The 21,642-nt window shown below is 40.1% G+C and overlaps 2 protein-coding genes across 3 annotated transcripts in view; both read left to right on the top strand.

Moving 5' to 3' along the window:
- Nucleotides 1–572: 572 nt before the first annotated feature.
- On the top strand, nucleotides 573–20,540 carry LOC137887596 (polycystin-1-like protein 2). The gene is made up of 41 exons (XM_068730700.1): nucleotides 573–888; nucleotides 1,525–1,683; nucleotides 1,769–1,957; nucleotides 2,566–2,676; nucleotides 3,179–3,326; nucleotides 3,421–3,650; nucleotides 3,737–4,147; nucleotides 4,239–4,366; nucleotides 4,465–4,603; nucleotides 5,558–5,756; nucleotides 5,862–5,973; nucleotides 6,058–6,199; nucleotides 7,780–7,992; nucleotides 8,828–8,970; nucleotides 9,290–9,469; nucleotides 9,583–9,720; nucleotides 10,030–10,176; nucleotides 10,256–10,380; nucleotides 10,475–10,595; nucleotides 11,274–11,402; nucleotides 11,492–11,717; nucleotides 11,888–12,078; nucleotides 12,196–12,426; nucleotides 12,902–13,003; nucleotides 13,124–13,302; nucleotides 13,396–13,542; nucleotides 13,660–13,859; nucleotides 14,023–14,249; nucleotides 14,353–14,572; nucleotides 15,196–15,668; nucleotides 16,032–16,128; nucleotides 16,205–16,345; nucleotides 16,429–16,614; nucleotides 17,386–17,716; nucleotides 18,317–18,450; nucleotides 18,545–18,672; nucleotides 18,756–18,916; nucleotides 19,413–19,623; nucleotides 19,754–19,855; nucleotides 19,942–20,073; nucleotides 20,189–20,540. Exons 1-41 carry the CDS (start codon nucleotides 573–575, stop codon nucleotides 20,357–20,359), a joined length of 7,470 nt encoding a protein of 2,489 aa, XP_068586801.1. The 3' UTR covers nucleotides 20,360–20,540.
- A 644-nt stretch (nucleotides 20,541–21,184) lies between these two features.
- nfat5b (nuclear factor of activated T cells 5b) overlaps nucleotides 21,185–21,642 on the top strand; it is a 32,742-nt gene continuing 32,284 nt past the window's right edge. For both annotated transcript variants that reach the window (XM_068730339.1, XM_068730338.1), the window contains exon 1: nucleotides 21,185–21,444. In XM_068730339.1, the coding sequence (XP_068586440.1) occupies nucleotides 21,372–21,444 (73 nt within the window). In that variant the 5' untranslated portion in view covers nucleotides 21,185–21,371. The remainder of the gene's footprint in view (nucleotides 21,445–21,642) is intronic.

Raw genomic sequence — 21,642 nt, 5'->3', positions numbered from 1 at the left:
AAAAAAAAACCTGACCATACTCTACATAACTACATGACATGCAGTCGTTATTTTGTAATTAGTAACACCTGGCCTTTTTCTGTCTGCCATTAAAATGTCTGCTGATCTCTCCATACAGTGGAATTCATCATAACATTTTAACCTAATATTAGTTAACCCCATATAAAAGGTAAATGCCAACACCTTTTAGTTCAACCTTCCAAATCAGTCTGAACAACAGCAGAGAGAGTTGAAGCCTCCAGCTCCTATTAAAGTTCAGGTTGACATTTACACGGTCGGAACAGGTCTGAATGAGAAGCTTATCTCACTCTGCAGGTTGTGGAGCCCCACATTAATCGAGGCAGAGGAGTAATCAGTGACTGTTGACAGTGAGCTTTGGTTCCTTTTCACTACATGCCTGAGCTTTGTTTGTACACAAGAATTATGGGCGTAATACAAAGCTGGACAGCCATCAAGGAAGCGATCATGTCAGAAATCATCCTAAAGTGCTGTCTAGTGTCAGAATTACTGACGTCAATGCCCTTTAAAGACACGATGTTACCAGAGAGTCTGAACAGTGTACAGATGCAGAGATGGAAAGCACCATGTTCCCCACACTGACTTTGATGGTTCTCTTCCTCACCTGTTCTGCTCAGGAGGATGCAGATGCTCTATCCTGCCCAGAACACCAGCAGGGTTTTGACGGCTCTTGCTACGAGTTTGTGGGTCTACAGCAATCCTTCCTCAGTGCCCAGGGGTGGTGTGAGCGAGGTGGAGGACACCTAGCCTTCATCCTGAATGATGAAACACAACAGTTCCTCCAGAAGCACCTGGACCCGGAGGAGGACTGGTGGCTCGGGCTGGCACCTGCAGCTCCAAACCTCACACTCGACTCTGCTGCCACCGAGGGTAAGAGGGCATGTGGGTGGGGAACAACTGTCGACACTGCATGCCTTCTAATGGCTTGATATAGATTTGTAGGGAGTTTACATGTTTTGGAGTCACAAGTGATAAAGATTATTCGTAAAAGCCGGCCAATTTCTCTGAAACTTACTATTTCAGTAACTATCATTTTAAAATTGTATATATCTGTGATCAGTGGTTATAGCGAATAATGTCAGAAATAGAGATTATCACCGCAGCTGCTATCTCATTGGGCAGCTTGCATGTCCATTGTATAGATCTGTCACGTGTTTGTTTACTGCCATTTGTTAGAAGACTGGCACATTTGGATATCTCCCTCAAGCAGCAGGTGTTCTTAGAGATATTCCTCATTCATCTGAATTTTTCAATAGGCTTGCTGTCAAGTGGTCTGATTTACAAATGTGTCTTTATGTCCCTCCACAGAGAATGAGTCTTCATCATTCATTCACCCTGTAACTGCTCAATCTATTGCTTTGTTGTTTTATTATCGCTATATTGCATCTTAACAGAAAGACAAGATAAGGAAAACGACCATGTCCTAACATCTGTGGCTTAAATAGCAGAATCCAAAATAGAAGTTTGATGTAAATAAATGGTGCATTTGTTTTTGTCCTTTCCCAGGTTCCCTTGCGTGGCTGGAAGGCTCTTATGTCAGCTATAATAACTGGTTGAACATGCCAGATGCACGAGCAGGCTGCGGACATATCCTGAGACATTCAGGCTTCCAGTGGGAAGCAGCAGAGAACTGCAGCCAGGAACTCAACTTTATTTGCCAGTTCGGTATGTACTCGTAAATAAATCGCCAAACAGCATTAAAATTATGTTTTGTTGCTCCCCTTATGTAATTCTTGATTATTTTTGTCAGATTCTAGAAGATCTATCGCATGTGATGGCCAAAATGCAACATTGCAATGTGGATCTGGTCAAGTTATAGTGATAGATGACAGCTTCTATGGTCGAAAAACAATTCACTACTGCAGATCCAAACTTACAGCCTCACCCACATCCTCCCAGGAGGAGTGCAGCTGGATAGATGTGATGGATTCTGTAACAGGTATTATTAATATACATGTATAATAGATCAGGTTACTCCTCATTTACATGACAAGATATTTACTTAAGTTATTACCTGGTACTTTGAATAATGGAACATTTTGTTTAAAGGAATATTTGTATTTACAGGAAAAGCTATGGGAACATATTTGGCTTTGTTAAAGCCACTTTAACAAAAGGCCCAGATACTAAAATCACCACAAACTACATTTTAGTTTCATGCTTTGTGTCAAGCACAAAAAAACATCAGTGCAGACAAAAGGATTACACTTCCAGAAAAGACATTAGTCAAATCCCCTCCTCAGAGCTGAATAGATGGTCTTTAGGGTAAATATTCATTCACATTCATTCATATCAGTCTGGGATTCGTTATGCTGAAGGAGTTTGTGTAATTACTAAGCAAATAGTTTATGTTCCTCCTTATGGTTAATACACTTCTTTAAACCCTCTCATTAGAGGGTTAAAGGAAATTTTATTTCAATAGGATGGAAATTGAACAGTGTAATGCTTTTTAAACCTACTAGAACAATATTGTCAAGGTCTCTTGATCAATGATATTGAAAATAATCCAATCCAATTGTCATTTACTTGATTTATGTGTTGTTTCAGCCCATTGCCGCAGTCTGCAGGCTTGCCAGGCTCCAGTGGATTTGAGCTCTTTTGGTGAACCATGTCCTATCCTGGGAAGTTACCTGTCTATAGAGTACACCTGCAAACATGGTCAGATTTTACTTCCCACTATACATAGACTTTAACCCTCTAAAATAATATGTTCAATCCTTATGAGGTTGGACTATAACTTTTTGCCATATTAACTACCAATATATTGAATTTATTATTTTACTGCCTTACAGCTATACAGGGTATGTGTAGTTCACAGCTAGTTTGGGTTTAGCCATAATAGTGGCCGATGTCGTCACCCTCCGACTATGTTCTGTATGTCCTGCGTTCCTCTTTCCATGGCGGAACCACATTTCTTGTCCTTGAACTTTAAATTGCCCACAGAGCTATGTAGCCTCTCCAGCTAAACTTGCCCGTTGACTTTTAACTGTATTACATGATTACATTGCTGGTGTGACAAGCAGAGTGAACTTAGATGAACTGCCCTGTTATGTATATAATGTAACAACAGGAGTTAACTCCAGGATACATTATGCTAGTGATGAAATGTTCCTGCTCATTATGTTTGAACAAACCTCTCTGAAGCAACGTTTCCTCTCAGGACTCCACTTGTTGATGAGCAAGCTGGCAGCCGTCTTTGATAATGTCACCATCACTGTGAAGTGGCTCCTTAACCCTTTTCAGGGGAACCTCACATGCACACTGAATGCTGGAGATGGCCACATTATTGATCCATACAACCCAGAAGAGTGAGTGAGACTTTGCGTTCAACCAGACAGTCAGGTTCTTTTTCATTCACTATTTATGTAACTATATTTAAGCTTTACTTTACCTGTCTCACAGGACGGAGAGCATTGTGATGCACAAATTTACCCGTCCCGGTGTTTTCATGGTTGGAGTGGAGTGCACTACCAGTGACTGGCATGTCACAGCCCAGAAACCCATAACCATTCAGGAGCCTGTTGGAGAGTTTGGTGTCATTAAGTGCGATAGCAAAAATATGTCAACAGGTGGCACTAAATGCAATGTGCTCCATGGAAGACCTGTTCAGATCCAGGTTATGGTAGTGGCAGGTGAGTCGGTCTAACACTGTAGGGATTAAATGCTTCCAATAAATCTTTCAAAATACAGATTAATTCCATTTTTGTTTCATAAATAGGTACAAATGTTTCCTACACAATTCAACATGAAGGCCATTTGGTTGCAAACTTGTCAGTGGAGAATGGGATCACACCCCACAACATTACACTGAGTGAAAGTGTGGTGGAGAAGCTTGGTCACGGCTGCCACAACCTGACTCTAGCCGCCTCTAACAGGGTCACAGCCCACACAGTGTCCACTGATCTGAGGCTGTGTCTGCTGGAGCCCATTGAAGGCCTGCAGGCCTCGGTGATAGCAGAGGAAGGCGTGTGTCCAGACTCTACTGATATCATCATTGGTGTTTCGTTGGAACGGGGAGCCCCTGTGGAGCTGCTCTTCACTCTGACTGGAACCAACGACGCACTCTCCGAGAATAGAGACATGCTCAATGGCAGCTTACAAGCTTATACATTCTCCAGCCCACTTGAAGGTACTTACGGCTTAAACTGTGCTGTAATTAAATGAAAACAATCACCGTGTGTAATACATGAGTTCAATGGTATTAAACTCTTTTGGTAAAGGGCCGTTGAAGGTGACTCTAGGAGCTGTGAATGCCCTCTCTGCCTCTGATGTGGACGTGAACTTAGAGAACGTACTTCAAGCTTGCCAGAATCACTCAGACATTTCACCAGATAAACATGAAAACACAGTATGTTGAAGATTAGTATCAAACAATAATGATCTCTACATATGTTGAGGTGTTTGCTTGTTTCTGTTAAAGCACAATTACTTTGTTTTCATCTACAGACAGGTGGTGGGAGTATCCACAACTTGAAAATAACTGCTACTCCGGACACGTTGGTTGACCACACTCAGAGTGTCACACTGAGTGTAACTGGAACTGAATCGTTGCCCAGCAAAGGACTCGCATTTGAATGGGAATGTAGTAAGTACCACAATGACTTGACAACTGATCATTTTAAATTAGTTTCTAACAGTTAAAATCATAAGTGTTTACAGGGGGTGAACACAATTAGAAGAAAACAGACAATCCAAAACAGTAACACCTTAAAAACAGTGAAGCTTTAAATGCTCAGTGTTTGTAACAGTGAAAACATTTTCATAGACATCATAAGTCCTGTTTTTATTCTTAGTCCTTAGTCTTATCCTGATTTTGATCATTTTTAACATGTGAATTTCACATCAAACAGGACCTATTCAGCTCTCTGTAGACATGATTTTAACAGGTTTCATATCATTTGTCTGACTTTGTATCTTTGCGAATACTCTCTGTTTGTTCTCTGGCTGTGTGGACAGACACTGCTGGATTTGATTTCCCCATATGATCACCAGTAATGTGGATGATAAGAGGACCAATGAAATTAATCCATTTTCCAACCTTCACTTTCATTTCAGCATTACTGGTGTCAGACTTTCAGCATCATTTCGGTGTAAATCATCCATTCACTCTGATTCACAATGATCACACTGATCAGAAACCTGCCTAATATCTAATGTCTTCACTATTCTGGCTTCTGTTAGCACACTCCAAATTGCATATTCTGGTTTCTCAAAACCTAGATAAGTGCTAGTCCAGATTTCTGCAGACAGGATATGACGTTACCATGTTACCTACAAACACAGAACATCCAAAAACCCTGATCATAACTGGGACACCAGTGCACATGTGAATGCACTCACAGGTGTTGCTTTAATTTTCAATTGCATGGTAGTTTCTGAGATTGTATCTAGTGGTGATGATCTACTGGGTTGCATGTTCTTGTTATTTTGTCCATCCCCTGTAAATATAATGATATTATGATTCATGATATTTGTCTCTGTAATCTCTTTATTGTTGTAATGCTATATAAAATCTCTGTTTCTGCTTCTCTCCACACAGAAGGAAACTGCAAATGCAGAAACAAAACAAAGGGTGAAACTCATGTTATTGAAAAAGATTGCCTTCCAAATCCCTTTGATATTTTCAAATACACTTTAGCTGTGAGGAGAACAAGCTGGTTTAGGGAATGGGTTGACTTTGCTTCAGCTTCAAAGTGCATAACTGTTGCACCAAAAGAATTCACAGATGTCACCATCAGGTAAATATAGATAATTTACAATAAATGCTCATATATGCTCAATATAATTATTCCGCAGGTTTTATAAATACTGAAAATTACAATTAACTACTTTTATTCTTGTAGTTGTGATGACTGTGCTTCGATAAATGTCAACGACCATGTAAAACTCAGACTGAGCTGTGCGACAACTTGCCCAGATGTAGTTTGGTATATTGAGGACCCCAAACCTTTGGCGGTAAGACTGGAACAGCAACTTGAATTGATTTGTAGCAGTGGCGTAAGTGATTGTATCAATTATTAACTGGTTTTCTTTTCCCAGGATGACCTTAAAAAATGTTACTCCAAAGCAGGAAGGAGGCCACTAATTGAAAGGCAGGATGGCAACACTGAATATGTTGTACATAGCCAACGTCTGAAAGTTTCAAGGGACATATTGCACAACATCAGTGTGATTGCTTATGGTGCGTTTTCATCCCATAGTCATAATGTTCCTTTCAGCAATGCAGCTTTTTTTAGGTATAGATTAAATGGAAACACCACCTAAATTAAGAGGCTGGAGTTGCTCCTATGACAAAAATTGGGTGAATGATTTTGTGGACCCACAAAATGTTTCTTTTTATGCCCAAATTAGCTTTATTCTAAGATAAAATAAGATACTTTATTGTCCCACAGGGAAATTTGTCTTGGGCTCCAAGCCGCTGGAGCACACTTACCAGCATCACAATCCACATGCATGCATAGAACATAGATCATACATACACTCATGCATAAACATGCTTAAATACACATGTCGACAATAGTTACGAATAATAAAACCAGGTGTGATCAATGCAGATAATGAATAATCAAGACCCAATATATTAGACCCAAATAAAATCATATCATATAATACTACTTCTTGCTATTTAATATTTTGACGGAGGATGGACTGAATACATTTTTGTACCGATTCAGCCTGCAGATTGGCATTCTGAACCGTCTGCCTAAAGGCAACACCTGGTATTCTGGGTTTAGAATATGTGTTGGGTCGTTCAGAATTTTCTGTGCCTCCCTGAGCACAGATTTTTCCTAAAGGGCTGAAGATAGTGATGTTTTTTTCCCCTATGATCTTCATGACCGTTTGAGTAAGATGTGCAAGCTTAGACTGTACTGACAGGTTACCATAATATACTTGTATGCCATATCGAATTACACTTTCTAAAATCATTTGATAAAACAGAATCATGAATGTACTATTAACACCATAGAGTCTAAGCCTTCTCAAAAAATACCTCATCTGTTGTAGCCTTGAACAAAGGTTTTCAACATGCACATGCCATGTGAGCGAGCTGTCACTGTGGACACCAAGATATTTATATGAAGAAACCTGATTTATGGGTACATTGTGAATGCTTACTTGACTAAGGTCAACAATTGACTTTCGTTCAAATATCATTTCTTCCCATTTTATCGTAGTGTTCACAGTTCTATAACAGAAAATGTACCTCATAGAAATAAAATAGGAGTAGAAAGGACATTCCACTCTTCCCGGCAAGCTGCAACAACAATTTCCACCATTTTCCTTTGTACTAGTCAAATGAACACGGAAAATAGTTCAATGTCCCTTCTACTTCTCTTCTATTTCTATGATGCAGTCCCCTGGGCACTCTCAGTGTCATCTATAACCTCTGTCGCAATTCATCGTTTATGGCGCAGTTCCAAACTTTATACTTGATGACATCACAAATTTGAGTTTTAGCACTCTAGTTTTGGAAATTGGGAGGGAGTTGGTCAAGTCTACTAATATTTTTGGACTGTCTTGACCATAGGAATAACATGTATGAATTTTGAAAGTGAGCGTAGTGCTCCTTTAAAGACTAGTGTAAATAGAGGTTTGGACCCATTTGAACCTCTTTTGAAACCTAGTGCTTTGTTCAAAACTACATATTACCTTTTTTTTTGCTTAAACTTAAATATATCATATATTAATATACATATTTTTCGAACTTCTGGCTTTGAAAGAAATTGATTGACAAAATGTATGTTTTTTCTTTTTTTACAGGCAAGAATAATCCAGGTTTTGCCAAGTACACTTTGCCAATACCAGGTCCTGAGCCAACTGAACCAGCTGCTACTGAGGCTCCTGCAGACAACCGGCCTCCCTCATGTAGCATCTCTCCACCGTCAGGAACAGTTTTCGATGCTTTTGACATCAGCTGCAAATCAAGCTCTTTCTGCTCTACCGGCTGTTTTTATTGCTTCAAAACAGACACAGGTGAGAATGTGCGCTGCTACCTCTTGATTTAATTCACTTAAAAAAAAAAAGCTCCGTCACAAGGCAGACTTTAAATAAGAAAGAGAAGGTATCAAGAGCAGTATGAATCTGCTGGCAGGAAGTGAGGAAAAGGCAGATTAAGGTCAAATAGTGTCATTTAGTTGTCGTATGCATGTAACACATATCCCAAAGTAAGAAAAGTTTTGAAATGATTGGTGAGACCGATTTAAAGTCTACTTATTGTTACTTGCCCTTCGCCATGTAGTGATGATCAGTATGTGCAGAGTTTGATACTAGAAGTCTGTTTTCACAGTAGGAGGAAGTTGCTCTTTGCTTACCTTGAATCTCAGTTTTAGACGTGGACGTTTAACCATGTTTTTGTCATCACAACTAGTTTAGAAGCTAATCGGTCCAGTATGAAACTTACACTTTCCACACCAGTGTGGTGTGGAAACTTGAAACTTCTAGTACACGTGCACACTTGTGTTACGATTTGCATAATCATAGATATCGAAAGTAAAGAAGAGGGAGGAGATGTAAATTTTGGATTTTCTAACTAGGTAATTGAGCTCTTTCCCTGTCAAACTATACGAAACATTTTTTTTTAATTCAAAGGAGAGTAATTCTCACATTATAAAATCTGTCTAGGGGGATTTTTGAGCTACTACAAAATGTTTGTACATAAAAGAAAATGTAGATTGAGTTTGATCCCAATGGATTTTCCTCTAAAAAATAGTGCCTGTAATTAATGCCAATACCTAGGCCTTTAGTAGTAAGACATTTAGTAACATGTATGCAGAAACTGTTTTCCTTAATTGTCTCTTTTGTCCTGAAGGAAAACATCTGCGCTGCAGTAACGCAAATGAGGTGAAATCTGTCTTCCTGCCTCTCGGAGATAAGAACAACAATTACAGTTTGTCTGTCGTGGTGACTGTGAAAAATGAAAATGAGAAAGCCAGCACTACTGTCTCCACTCAGGTTTGTCATCTATCAGTAATCATGTATCTTGAGAAAACAAGATTTTGATTTATTGTCCCAGTGGGAGATTTGTTTTCACAGCCAGTGCACACAGAACCAGATCATAACAGTGCCAACGAGACAGTTTGTTCAGGCTGTTATTGCAGATGGCAAAAGCTTCTGCTGAAACATCTCTACATTTAAGCATTTCCGACCGGAAGGAAGTAATGTGAAGTGTTGATCGAGGGGGTGATCAGTGTCAAGACGGACCATTAGAGAAACAGATTGTCCATCTGAGAAGTCTTTGAATCATTCAGAGTGACTGTTTCTGTCCCTCAAGGTACGACAAAGCAGCCCGAGTACATCTGTGGAGGCTCTCCAATCTGCAGTGGAGGACAGTGTGAGTCAGTTAGAGCAGCAAGGTCTTCTCTCTGGTGAGGCACTCGGACAAATGTTTACTTCGGTTTCTGATATGCTGAATACAGAGAACGGCCAAGATCAGAAGGATGCAAGGACGAAGGTAACAGAATGCGGTCGATGTTGAAACTGTAGTGATATATTGCTGTGATATTTGTTGTATTGTGGGTGAGTGGAGTGCACCGTGGTGGTAATCGGCCCTTCCTCCTCTTTCAGCTCAGAAAGCAAATGCTGACCAAAATGACCACAGTTCTGCTGGACTCACCCAGCAACACAACTCAGGAAGTGCAAGTGACGGCCAGAGCTGTGGCCGGACTCACCCAGCGCCCAGACGAGCTCAGTCCCGCTGCTCAAGTACAGTACAGTATATTAGTTTTCATCAGGAAACTTAAGAAAATGCGGTACAAACAGCACTTTGTTTTAATACATTGTAAGAGGAGACTTTGGTCTGAGTTGAAGTAACAAAACAACAAATGAATAAATGTACTGTTCAGGATGTAGCATTTCAACACTTTAATTGCCATCCTCAGCCTGAACTGAGAAGAAAATTAAATGTTTACAATATGATATCAATAAAATGTGGATACATATTCATTAGCTTGTTTGAAAATTGGACACAGATCAATTGTAATCTTTTCTGTTTCTCTATTTTATCCTCTCCAGGAAGAAGCGGGTTCCTTGTTGGTAGACCTCAGTTCCTCCCTCAACACTATCAGTGTTAATCAGGACGATGGAGATGATGGAGAAGTTGTGCAAGCAGCTACACCAATAGTCGAAGCAGCCAGTAATATTTTGAATGTTTCGTCAAATGTAAGAACAAAACTATCACTGATTTTGCTAAATATCTGTTTTTTCAGACACCAAACATCCTTTCATATGTTTTCCTCAGAAAAAAGTCTCAGATTTTCTTCTCAGTGGGATAAGCAATATTCAAAGTGCTTTGCTGAATAATAAAAAGCTGAATGGAGACCCTGCCATCATTGATTCTGGTCATATCAGTGTGTATGTCAACAGGTAAGAGATGACTGACAGGGGCTGAAGCTTGTACTTAAGAACAAACTAGTGTTTACTGAAATTACTAAGATAATTCTGATTCTGCTTCCTGCAGAGTGTCTCCAGAAAAGATGCAAATGCAGGATATAAATGTCCAGAAGAACAGCTCCTCCAGATTTTCCTTCCCCGCACTGCCTGCTCATATTGTCTCTCCAGATGAGCCAGTTGATGTTAGAGTAAGTGTGTGTAGTGTGCAGTGAAGATGCTGATACGGCCTGATTAATTGTCATCATGACCTTTATCAAGTTTGTTTAGTTGTTAAAGTCTGCTTTTATCTGGACATTATAAGGTCTGCTTTTACTTAATGTTGAACATCCAATATACCTGGACCAGTTAATAAATTAGTTCCTTCTAATATTGATATTCTCAATTAGATCAGTTACAGATCTGTCTCCTTAACATACATTTTTGCACTATCTTGGGTCAATACATGTAATTTTGAGAAAGCTAAATAGAATATAAAAGATAGAAACATCGTACCTCAAAACATGATTAATATCTGAAATCATTAGGGCTGTCTTCAACCAAAGAAATTCTAAGTTAAATAACACTGATACAATTTTGTCAACTAATCGACTAAGTTGATTTAATTGACAGATCTTTAAAACTGAGGTTTTCCACAAAGAATCACACAACAACACCACTTTAAATCTTGTATTTACCAGAGATGTGCTCATAAATTTCTTGGAAATAATAAGTCATTCAGCAGGAAAAAAGCAACCCAACAGAAAAACACTGAGCAGAAATGTCTGTAAAAAGTCTAGGTTAAGGCCATATCAGATTAGGTCTGCTTCTTTTGAAGTTTTGCACAATTTGATTTTAACACATAGCAACGTATGTTCCCCTCCTTCTAGATGATGAGTTTTGAGAAGAACCCGTATTCTTGGAAGGAGGAAAACATCACAGGAACTGTAGGATCCGTCTCTCTAACCAGAATGAACGGCACTGTCATTTCTGTAGAGAATTTACCCAACGAGATAGAGGTAATGTTTGTTTTAGAGAAAGTTTTAGTTTCTTTACTTTGGATAACATCGGTGGATTGTTCTGCCTAATGTGTTTTCTGGGTTTTCAGATTCTCCTTCCAAGGCTTGATGTTGGGCAGGAGAACAGCACGGTCCTGGATCTGGCCAATTTCAGCACATTAATAATTAACGTTTCCTCGCCGAATGTAACACTGGTGCTGAAAATGGAGCCATCTGAAAACATATCTTTCATGCTATTCCTGGGATGTAAAGATTATCCAAATGATGAGAATTATGTAGCCAAGACTCAGATGCCTCTAGAGAACGCCAAAGGAGGTAACATTAAAACTACCAGACCTACTTTTTGTAGAGTACCTAATATGACTGAAAGTCACATTTATCTTATATTCATGGTTATCACAATGAGATAATTAGCCAGATCCGTGTGTGTGTATAAGCCTCCATTTGTGTGTGTTTGTATGACTATATCTGCAATTTTAACACAGAGGAAAAATACACCTGGGTGCTGAGTCCTAAAGACAGATCAGGAGAAATTGGAGAGCACTACCTTGTGATGAAGCCCATTGTTGAGCCGGGCGTCAAATCCATGAATGCCACTGTCACTGTGATTTCCATCGCTGCCCAGTGCAAATACTGGAATGAAACTGAGTCTTCTTGGAGTGAAGATGGCTGCAGGGTAAGTAACAAAAAAAGCACACACATCCTCAGTGGTTGCATCGTTGTATGTTTTGTGCATTAAACCTTTAAAACTGAGCTGTGAAGTATGACCGGCTGGTTTTCTGTTTTTCTTCAGGTCGGTCCGCTCACCACGCCACTGGTCACCCACTGCCTCTGTAACCACTTGACTTTCTTTGGCAGCTCCTTCTTTGTCATGCCGAACTTGGTTGATGTGTCACGCACTGCAGAACTTTTTGCTACGTTCACTAACAATCCCGTGGTGGTGTGTTTTGTGGGGTCCATCTTTGTTGCGTATCTCCTGGTGGTAGTATGGGCGCGCAGAAAAGACATCCAGGACTCAGCCAAGGTGATTTTTAGTACAGACTTTTTGTTGATTTGTAATGCCACACCATTTGGAAAGTCTTCAGATGTTTTGCTCACACATTTATTATGAAAGCCTTAAAGTATACCATGGCAGAATTAAAATATCTAAATTTGAAACATCACTGTACAATCTTAAACTGCAGCAACCCTGTTCATGTCTCTAGTTAGCCTGTTTCTACTCCAACCATCAAATTCTGTGAGCTCATTGTATGTTTTGTGGACTTTTAAAGTCATATAAAGTACAATTCTTTCTCAGTAAATACTGAGATATTACTCATGTGAAGTACATGTAGGAAAAACCTGCTCTGACCCTCTACAAAATATTCAAGCAGTTTATGATTTAAATGCCTTTCATTGCTTCATTTATCTTATATTTGATACATACAGTAGTTGTAGGATGTTTACCTGATGTCATTGAATTTACCAATTAAGAAACGTGTCTTCGCATTCACTTGTAGGTCAAGATCACAGTGCTGGAGGATAATGACCCCTTCGCTGAGTATCATTACATGCTGAATATCAGCACAGGTCATCGGCATGGTGCATCCACCTCCTCCCAGGTGAGTAATGTCTGTTAACACTCAGGGGGGACTCAGAAACAAAACCTGTTTGCTGCTTCTGTTGCACATGTATGATGCTGACAACTCTGTCCATCCTGATTGGCATTTCTTTGGTTTTAGGTGACGATAACCCTGCTGGGCACAGAGGGAGAAAGTGAGCCCCACCATCTGACGGACACTGAGAAACCAGTGTTTGAGAGGGGTGGGGTGGACATGTTCCTGCTGACCACACATTTTTCCCTTGGAGATCTGCAGAGCATCAGGCTGTGGCACGACAACTCGGGAGCACATCCTGCATGGTATGATATGGCATGGTATGGTATCATGAAATTGAGCTTGGGTTTCTATCGTTACTATCAGCACACAAGATAATTATTGAATGTTACATGCAGGTACGTCAACAAAGTAATGGTGCAGGATCTGGAGAGAGGACAGAAATGGCACTTCCTGTGTAATTCCTGGCTGGCTGTAGATGTAGGAGAGTGCTCTCTTGACAAGGTCTTCCCAGTAGCCACAGAGATGGACTTGAAGAGGTTTAGGTAAGACCAGCAATGGATCTGGTAAAAACACATTACCAAGGAATATGACTTGAGTCTGTGATTTACTATTTCTCCTGAATCCAAATTTCCTTTCTTTCGCCCAATACTTATTTCAAGTAACCTGTTCTTCATGAAGACAGCCAAGGATTTCAGGGATGGCCACATCTGGTTCTCTGTCATTAGTCGGCCTCCCTGCAGCACTTTCACACGAGTGCAGCGAGTGTCCTGCTGTTTTTCCCTGCTGCTTTGCACCATGCTGACCAGCATCATGTTTTGGGGCATCCCCACTGACCCCTCTGAGCAGACCATGGACCTGGGTAGGTAACAAAACATAAAACAAAAAATATTTCTTTTGAAAATGACCTGGAGCAAGAAAAGTATAACTGGGACAGTAGCACTGCTGAATGGATAGATGAGTATCTAAATTACCTTTATTCACATCCATTTAAACTGGATTTAAAGTAATACTTTACTTTGCAGGTCACATCGAGTTCACCTGGCAACAAGTTGTGATTGGAATTCAAAGTTCAATCATCATGTTCCCCATCAATCTCCTTATTGTGAGTATCTTCAGAAACACTCGGCCTCGAGAGAAGGGCGCCAAAACGGACACTTCTAAACAAGGAAAGACTGGTAGAGTTTCTCCCTCGCAAACGTCTTCCCCTCAGAAAGCGCTGAAAGACATCACACCAGACACTGTGATCAAGGTGAGTTTACAGAGATCCATATCTGTAATTTGGAAGTGATAACTCCTCTGTTCTACACCTCTGTTCTACACCACTAAATGGCTTGATGTGGTTTCTCCGTTAGGACATAAAGAGAATTGCTCAGTCACTCTCAAAGGCCATGAAGAGTCCGCTCCCTCACCTGGAGCTCCGGCCTGGTCAGCAGGCGGACATCAACACTCTGCTGTCTCTGGTGGAGGACATCATCAGACAGCAGAACCGTGCGGCTGGAGACTTCTACACTGACACCTCCAAGAGGGATCCCTCTATGATTCTTAGTTTACATGCAGTTAATCTAGAACAAGGTACAAAATAATAGTTAATTCTGCTCTGATATCATGAGTTTCACATTTTTATTGGGTGTTCCATTTGGAGGACCATACTTATTAAGAGAAAAGGCAAGGCAATGAATTGATATAATGACCATTTATTACAAAGAAAATATTTAAATAACATACGTACAAATTGAGAATCTATTCATTTCTAAAGCTATATAGCATATTTTATCTTCAGGATCTATTTTTCTACTGTAATGTTTACCTCAGCGGACTGGCTTGATGCAGTTTATCTATGATACACAGGTATAAAAATGATCAAGTATAATTCTTTTCTTCAATATCAATTGAAAGATTGATTTAAGGGCTAGGGCAAACTGTATCTTTTCTTTTACATACAAATCAAAGAGTTGTCTAGCAAACTCTCCCGAGTCCCCCAGACTTGTGATAGACCGATGTGATGATGGTGATGTGATTGGTGACATTGTCAGTGGTCTAAATTAGGCCAAACCTTTTTTTGTTTTTTAGATTGACTATGGCCTACCTGTGGTCTCATTTGCATACTAAAGACCAAATAAATAATGCAATAACCTGCAAAGTCCTGCTGGAAGAAAGAATTAATTTGACCCGCTAATCCTGATTTTTTTTTTCAGAAAACAGCATGTTGGGGAGCCCTGAGAAGACATCAGATGAAGTTCAGAAGAAGAGCAACAACAGCCGGTACCTGTACAAGCAGCTGCGTCATGTTGAGAAGGAGCTGGGTTTGTTGGGACTTTCTCGTTTTCCAAACCCAGACAGCTACAACCGAGCCATGCAGCAAGTTCAGGGAATGAAGGGTCTTCTGGAGTACCACCTCCACTCGTCCAGCCTGGAGGGAGACCAGCTGGACTGCAGCCCCAGTCCAGAAGAGAGCGTCAAGGAAGAGTCCACCAAGAAGGGCGGTCAAGGTGGGCTGCCGTGGTGGTTTGTGTTTGTTGGTTGGATACTGGTGATCGCAACCAGCGGTGTGTCAGGGTACTTCACTATGATGTATGGGCTGACGTACGGGAAAGACCGCTCCATAAGCTGGCTCATCTCCATGATGGTCTCCTTCTTTGAGAGTCTCTTTGTTACTCAACCTCTGAAGGTGAGTGACGTTACAGTAAATGGTCAGAGCATTGAACATGGATATCATTGCAAATGTTTAGAAAGCCATTCATTAAGTGAGCTTGGGCTTAAGACGACATTCAAAATGATAAATTAATGAATACAATTTTTTTTTTATTTTGATTCAGCTACAAACATATTTTTGTTGTTTTAAAATATACATATTTTTTTTAGTTTGAGTATTTATTACCAAATATGATGTCATTCAATTAATTACTTTATAAACATTTGCAAGGCATTCTGGGTCGTCTATGTACCTCCCGGTACTTCAGTACGTACTGATTGTATTTATGATACATTGATCAGTATGAGGTCCCCTTGTATTGAAATTCTTCTGTCACAGGTTCTTGGCCTCGCTGCTTTCTTCGCACTTGTTCTGAAGAAAGTTGACCAAGAGGAGTACGGAGAGCCTCAGATAGATGAGAGTCTGAGGAACACAGGTACGATTTTCTCTATTTTTGTTCTATTGTTTTGTGTGTAAAAAGAAAACATATCTGTACAACATCCCTTTCTCAGATGATCCTGATACAGTGCGGGCAGCAAGAAGAGACAGCACATGCAGTTTCTATCAGCCGCCACCTCCCACTGACATCGAGAAGATAAGGAACACCATGATTAAAGAACAGAAGGTCTTCGGACTAATAAAGGAGATCCTTGGTAGGAGAACCACATTGATACAACATATGAAGCAATGTAATACATCTTCAGATGATGATGGGAGATGTTTGTTTGTAATGCAGCCTACATGGGATTTATGTGGATGTTGCTCCTGGTGGCGTACGGTCAGAGGGACCCCAACGCTTACCTGCTGACCCAACACATTCGGCAGAGCTTCAGCAGAGGGATCTCTGACAGTATGAGTATTCAGGATATGTTCAACTGGGCAAACACAACTCTGCTGAGCAACCTGTTTGGAGAGCACCCAGGTCAGTATGTCAGGATGTTATTAACTGACACACGCGACTGATTTGCATGGCTGCATGAATTATCTGTAATATTTGTAAATTTGTGTTTGTATCTACATAGATAACAAAATGGAAAACACATGCTGATTACTCAGCTGTCATCATTTAAATAGATATGTAGCTAATATCAGCTTTTTGTTTATTTTGGCTTCGGTTGCTGTATGGTAACCTGGTCCTTGCATTGTCAAAGTCATTGTATTTGTATATTGTTGTGTACCCGGATTTTCTGAAAGTAACTTAGATCTAGCTAAATCAAAATAAATACATAAGTAAATTGGATCTGACTATAAAATATTAAGAATTGTGATGATTATAATATATATTCAAAGATTTTGGAGTGTTTCACATTTAAATGTTGGACTGCATGTGAAAACTGACTGATATCACCCCTATGGTTCTTTTGCTCTTAAAATAGTATTGTTGAATATGATTAGATATTATATTAATTTGAAATGCCTGACATTGCACTCTCATTTGTGCATTTTACTACTTTACTACATATACTACATGATATCAACACTATATTTATGTAGTGAAGTATAAAATGCGTAACCTGTAATGGTGTAAAAAGGTCTTGCATGGTTCAAAATATGGAGATAGTTGTGGCTACGATTATATTTATTTGTTTATTTGGGCTGAGTGTGACACATAAAATGATGTTTTATCTGAAAAACGTTTTACTGGTCTTTTCTTTAAATGTGTTTGTTCTTGTTACCTGATAATCTGTCACAGGATTCATCACAGATGGAAACTCCAAGCTGGTGGGTAATGCTCGCCTTCGCCAGGTGAGGGTGCATCAAAACTCCTGCCACGTGGCTCCCTCCATGCAGCAGTCTGAGCAGGACTGTCACGCTCCGTACTCGTGGGAGTTGGAAGACATGGGCTCCTATGGGCCAGGCTGGAGCCACTCTGAGGGTGACAACACCTCGCTGAACCTTCAAAGCCCGTGGACGTACCAGTCCCAGCGTCAATTGAGGGCCTTCCCCATCTGGGGCAGCGTGAAGCTCTACAGAGGAGGAGGGTTTGTGGTGGATTTAGGGCCAGATTTACATAATTCCAGCAGGTAGGCATGATAGACAGATGCTAAGTGAAAAGATAAGTCTACTTATTGATTAGTTGATTGATAAAATATGATTGTCGAACATTTGTATGTTCCAGCTCCTTAAAGGTGCAGTGTGTATTGTTTGACATCATCTAACTATGAGCTTGCAAATTGCAACCAACTGAAATTGGTTCCTTTTTTTACAAGTAATTATATACTAAAGAAAACATACTTATTATAGTAATATTATATTAAATTTCTGCCAATAGATCCCCCTAAATGCTACACACTGTTCCTTTACGTTTAGGGAATTAAAGCTTTTCTTGATAACTTTACTACAAAACAAAAATTAGATAACGAAAATAATTGTTAGTTGCAGCCTTGTATGATAGAGCGGTGACAAAACCATCTTTTATTGTACATTCATTGTAAAATCACATTTGTATAATACATTAATACTGCATCTTTAGATTTAATAAAAGTGTTTTCATTGTCTTTTTAACTCATAATTAGCCTCAAATTAGTAAAGCAATGACAAAATTGTGCCACACAGTTGGCCTCTGCATCAGTACTTGCTGTTTCATGACATTTATAAATCGTATCATGTTGTTCTCCTTGTAGGTCCCTTCAGTACCTTTATGACAACACCTGGTTTGATGTGTACACCCAAGCGGTCTTTGTAGAATTCACTGTGTACAATGCCAACGTCAACCTCTTCTGTATCGTTGCTCTCATGCTGGAGACCACAGCCATAGGTAAGTAGTCCGTGTCCAGCTCTTGTGTGGGATCTGCACAGAAACTTTAACTGTTATGAGAAGCATGTTGTCGGTCGCCTTGTGTTTCCTCCAGGAGCTTTCCAGTTCCGCAGTGAGCTTCAGAATGTGCGTCTTTACCAGTCGACCGGAGGCCTTCACATCTTTGTCATGGCCTCTGAAGCCATTTACTTCCTCTTCATCATCTATTACATGTTTGTCCAGGTATTAATTAATTATACCTCGGATCTACAATCATCACTGGTAATAATAATTTCTCCTCACACAAACTGTTCTCCTCCTGATAGGGAAAGCTGATGAAGCAGCAGAGATGGGCTTATTTCAAGAGCAAGTTGAATCTGCTCGAGCTGGCAATTATCCTCCTCAGCTGGAGCGCGCTGTCTGTCTTCATCAAGAGGACTTTACTTGGGAAGCGGGACATGGAATACTACCAGAACAACAAAGACCAGTAAGTAATAAGAATATATAACCCATAAAAGTCCATACAGGGTGTTTTATCTTAACATTGACATGAACGACGATGAATGTTTTTTTTACTGTACGTCCCTTTTATAGTTACCAGCACGTCGTCTCTGCAGTACAGTAGTTGCTTTTTTCACAATTTCACCATGACACTCACTAAAACCTGAAAATTGGTTGATACAGAATATTTGTGAGAGAAATATTTGAGTTGTGGGCAACCATTTTTTACAGAATATACTGTGTAAGTGGTATGGTATATAGTATTTGTCAGACAATGCTATATAATTAGCATTGTCTGACAAATGCTCAGAGAATATGTGATTTTAACTTTTTTAAATTAATATGTACACAGAGAATCTGTTATTTGAATTTAATTTTGATTCAATAAATAGGAAAGCATTACTAGGTCAACTATTATTTCCTCAATCTATTCAAAACCTTTTTCAATAGATTGTAAAACAAGACTCATGTTCTGTCTCCAGATACGCCAGTTTCCATGAGACAGCCAAGGCCGATGCAGTGCTGGGGTATCTGATTGCCTTCCTGGTGCTGTTGGCTACAGTCAAACTGTGGCACCTGCTGAGACTGAACCCTAAGCTGCACATGATCACAGCCACGCTGCAGCGAGCCTGGACTGATATCTCAGGCTTCCTGGTGGTCATGACCATCATGTTCCTGGCCTACTCCATCGCTGTGAGCAGTTTCCCACACTTCAACATCAGCATGCTGCCGGAGTCATTGCATTTCTTCCCATTTTATCATATTTGTTTCATTCAAAAGGTGGTTAATATAGTAACACAGAGACTAACTTTCTATTTTTCAGTCTAACCTGATGTATGGGTGGAAGCTATACTCCTATCGGACTCTGCTGAATGCTGCACAGACCATGGTCAGCCTGCAGCTTGGCATTTTTAACTATGAAGAGGTTAGTATGAGGCTATTATAAATGTACCACAGCAGATTATGACAGCAGAGCCTTCTTCAGTGCATGTCTTCCTCCTGATCCCTCAGGTTCTGAATTACAATCCAGTCCTTGGAGCTTTCCTCATCGGCTCCTGCATTGTGTTCATGACCTTTGTGGTGCTGAATCTCTTCATCTCTGTCATTCTGGTGGCATTCAGTCAAGAGCAGATCCATCACAAGGTATCTCACACATGTACATTGTACATTGTACACATGTTGTAGAAGAAGTGAGATCTTCCCATTACAGATAACTTAATACTCTTTGAGTTATGCACATTTCTCACTGTTCTTACAGCCGTCAGAAGAGGATGAGATTGTGGACCTGATGCTGATGAAACTCTTCAGTTTGTTTGGACTCAAATGTAAGAAACAAGCTGGCGACTGCCCAACTGAGAGGCCAGTTGGTTCATCTGCTTCAAATAATGGACCCTCAGTGGTTTCTTCTGGGAATATTCGTGATGGTTGACATGCTCTTACAGAGTCCTTCGCTTCAGTTTTTGCTTTTGTTGCTTTGTGACTGAATTGCAATAAATTGTCTTTTCATGTCTGTAAATTATTAGCATTTGTCTCTACTGCTGCAGATATGTCACTCTTGTAGGAGAAGCTCAAACACTGAGAGAAATAGGAACCAGGGGATGATCCTTATGTTATGCACTGAAGCACTGTATTTTAGGCTGCTGTATATTTTGTTAAGCAAATAAATAAAGAATATTCATGGTTACTATTGAAACATTGTATTTACATAAATCTGACTTGTTTCATAATATTGTTTATTTTGAAGCAGGGCTAAGCTTTTGTTATCACTTCCAATGGGTAGTATAAAACATCATCATCACACAACTTAGCACTCACTAATAATTAAGATAATTAATAATAATAATAATAATAATCATACAACTATAAAACAGCACAAAAAAAAGACATACGGTGTACTCCATCAGCCATTTTGACATGTCATCGCAGGGCAAACATAATCAATAAAATGAATTATTGTCCCATTCAATTTAGTGTGTCAGCATGCACAAAACCTAAATGAAAAAGGGCAGTAATTAATTTTCAAAATGCCTGCTGTGAAAATATCGGTGCAATATATATGAGTATTAATATTGTGTGTGCTGTGCGGCAAAAAACCTGGACAAAGTTTGAATGGATTCAAACCAAACCGTGGAGATCTCATTACTCTTAACTAAAACCTACGTCGCTTTTTACGTATTGCGTCATCGGTGTGGGCGTGGCTCCCGGTGGAGCAGCTCGGGCCGTCTGCTGAAAACAACATGCGTTTGTAGGCGGACCGAAGGGGGACTCAGGAGCCAAGTGACAGCGGAGACGGTTAAGCAGCCACAACGACAGGGTCAACTTCACTACAGTTGTCTGAACACTAGATTGAAGGTTTTCTGACAGTCAGAGAGAATAATATCGCTCAGTGACAGTGTTGACTGACTTGAGAGTGTCCGGTTTTCTCACTCAGAGGGATTGCGATGCCCTCTGACTTTATCTCCCTTTTCAGCGGGGACCTCGACCTGAATTCTCCCAGATCCTTCTACTCAAAAGGTAACAACAGCTCGTATTATTACTCTCTCTCTCTCTCTCTCTCTCTCTCTCTCTCTCTCTCTCTCTCTCTCTCTCTCTCTCTCTCTCACATTTATGAATGTGTGTGTGTGTGTGTGTGTGTGTGTGTGTGTGTGTGTGCGTGCGCGCGTGTGTGTGTGTGTGTGTGTGTGTGTGTGTGTGTAACTTCCCACCTAACTG

This window comes from Cebidichthys violaceus, unplaced genomic scaffold (genome assembly GCF_023349555.1).
Source record: "Cebidichthys violaceus isolate CVI_PGR_0920_01 unplaced genomic scaffold, fCebVio1.0.p SCAF_5, whole genome shotgun sequence".
In the NCBI taxonomy this organism is placed as follows: domain Eukaryota; kingdom Metazoa; phylum Chordata; class Actinopteri; order Perciformes; family Stichaeidae; genus Cebidichthys; species Cebidichthys violaceus.
The sequence above is the reverse complement of the archived record's forward strand: the minus strand, read 5'-3'. Positions and strand labels throughout refer to the sequence as shown.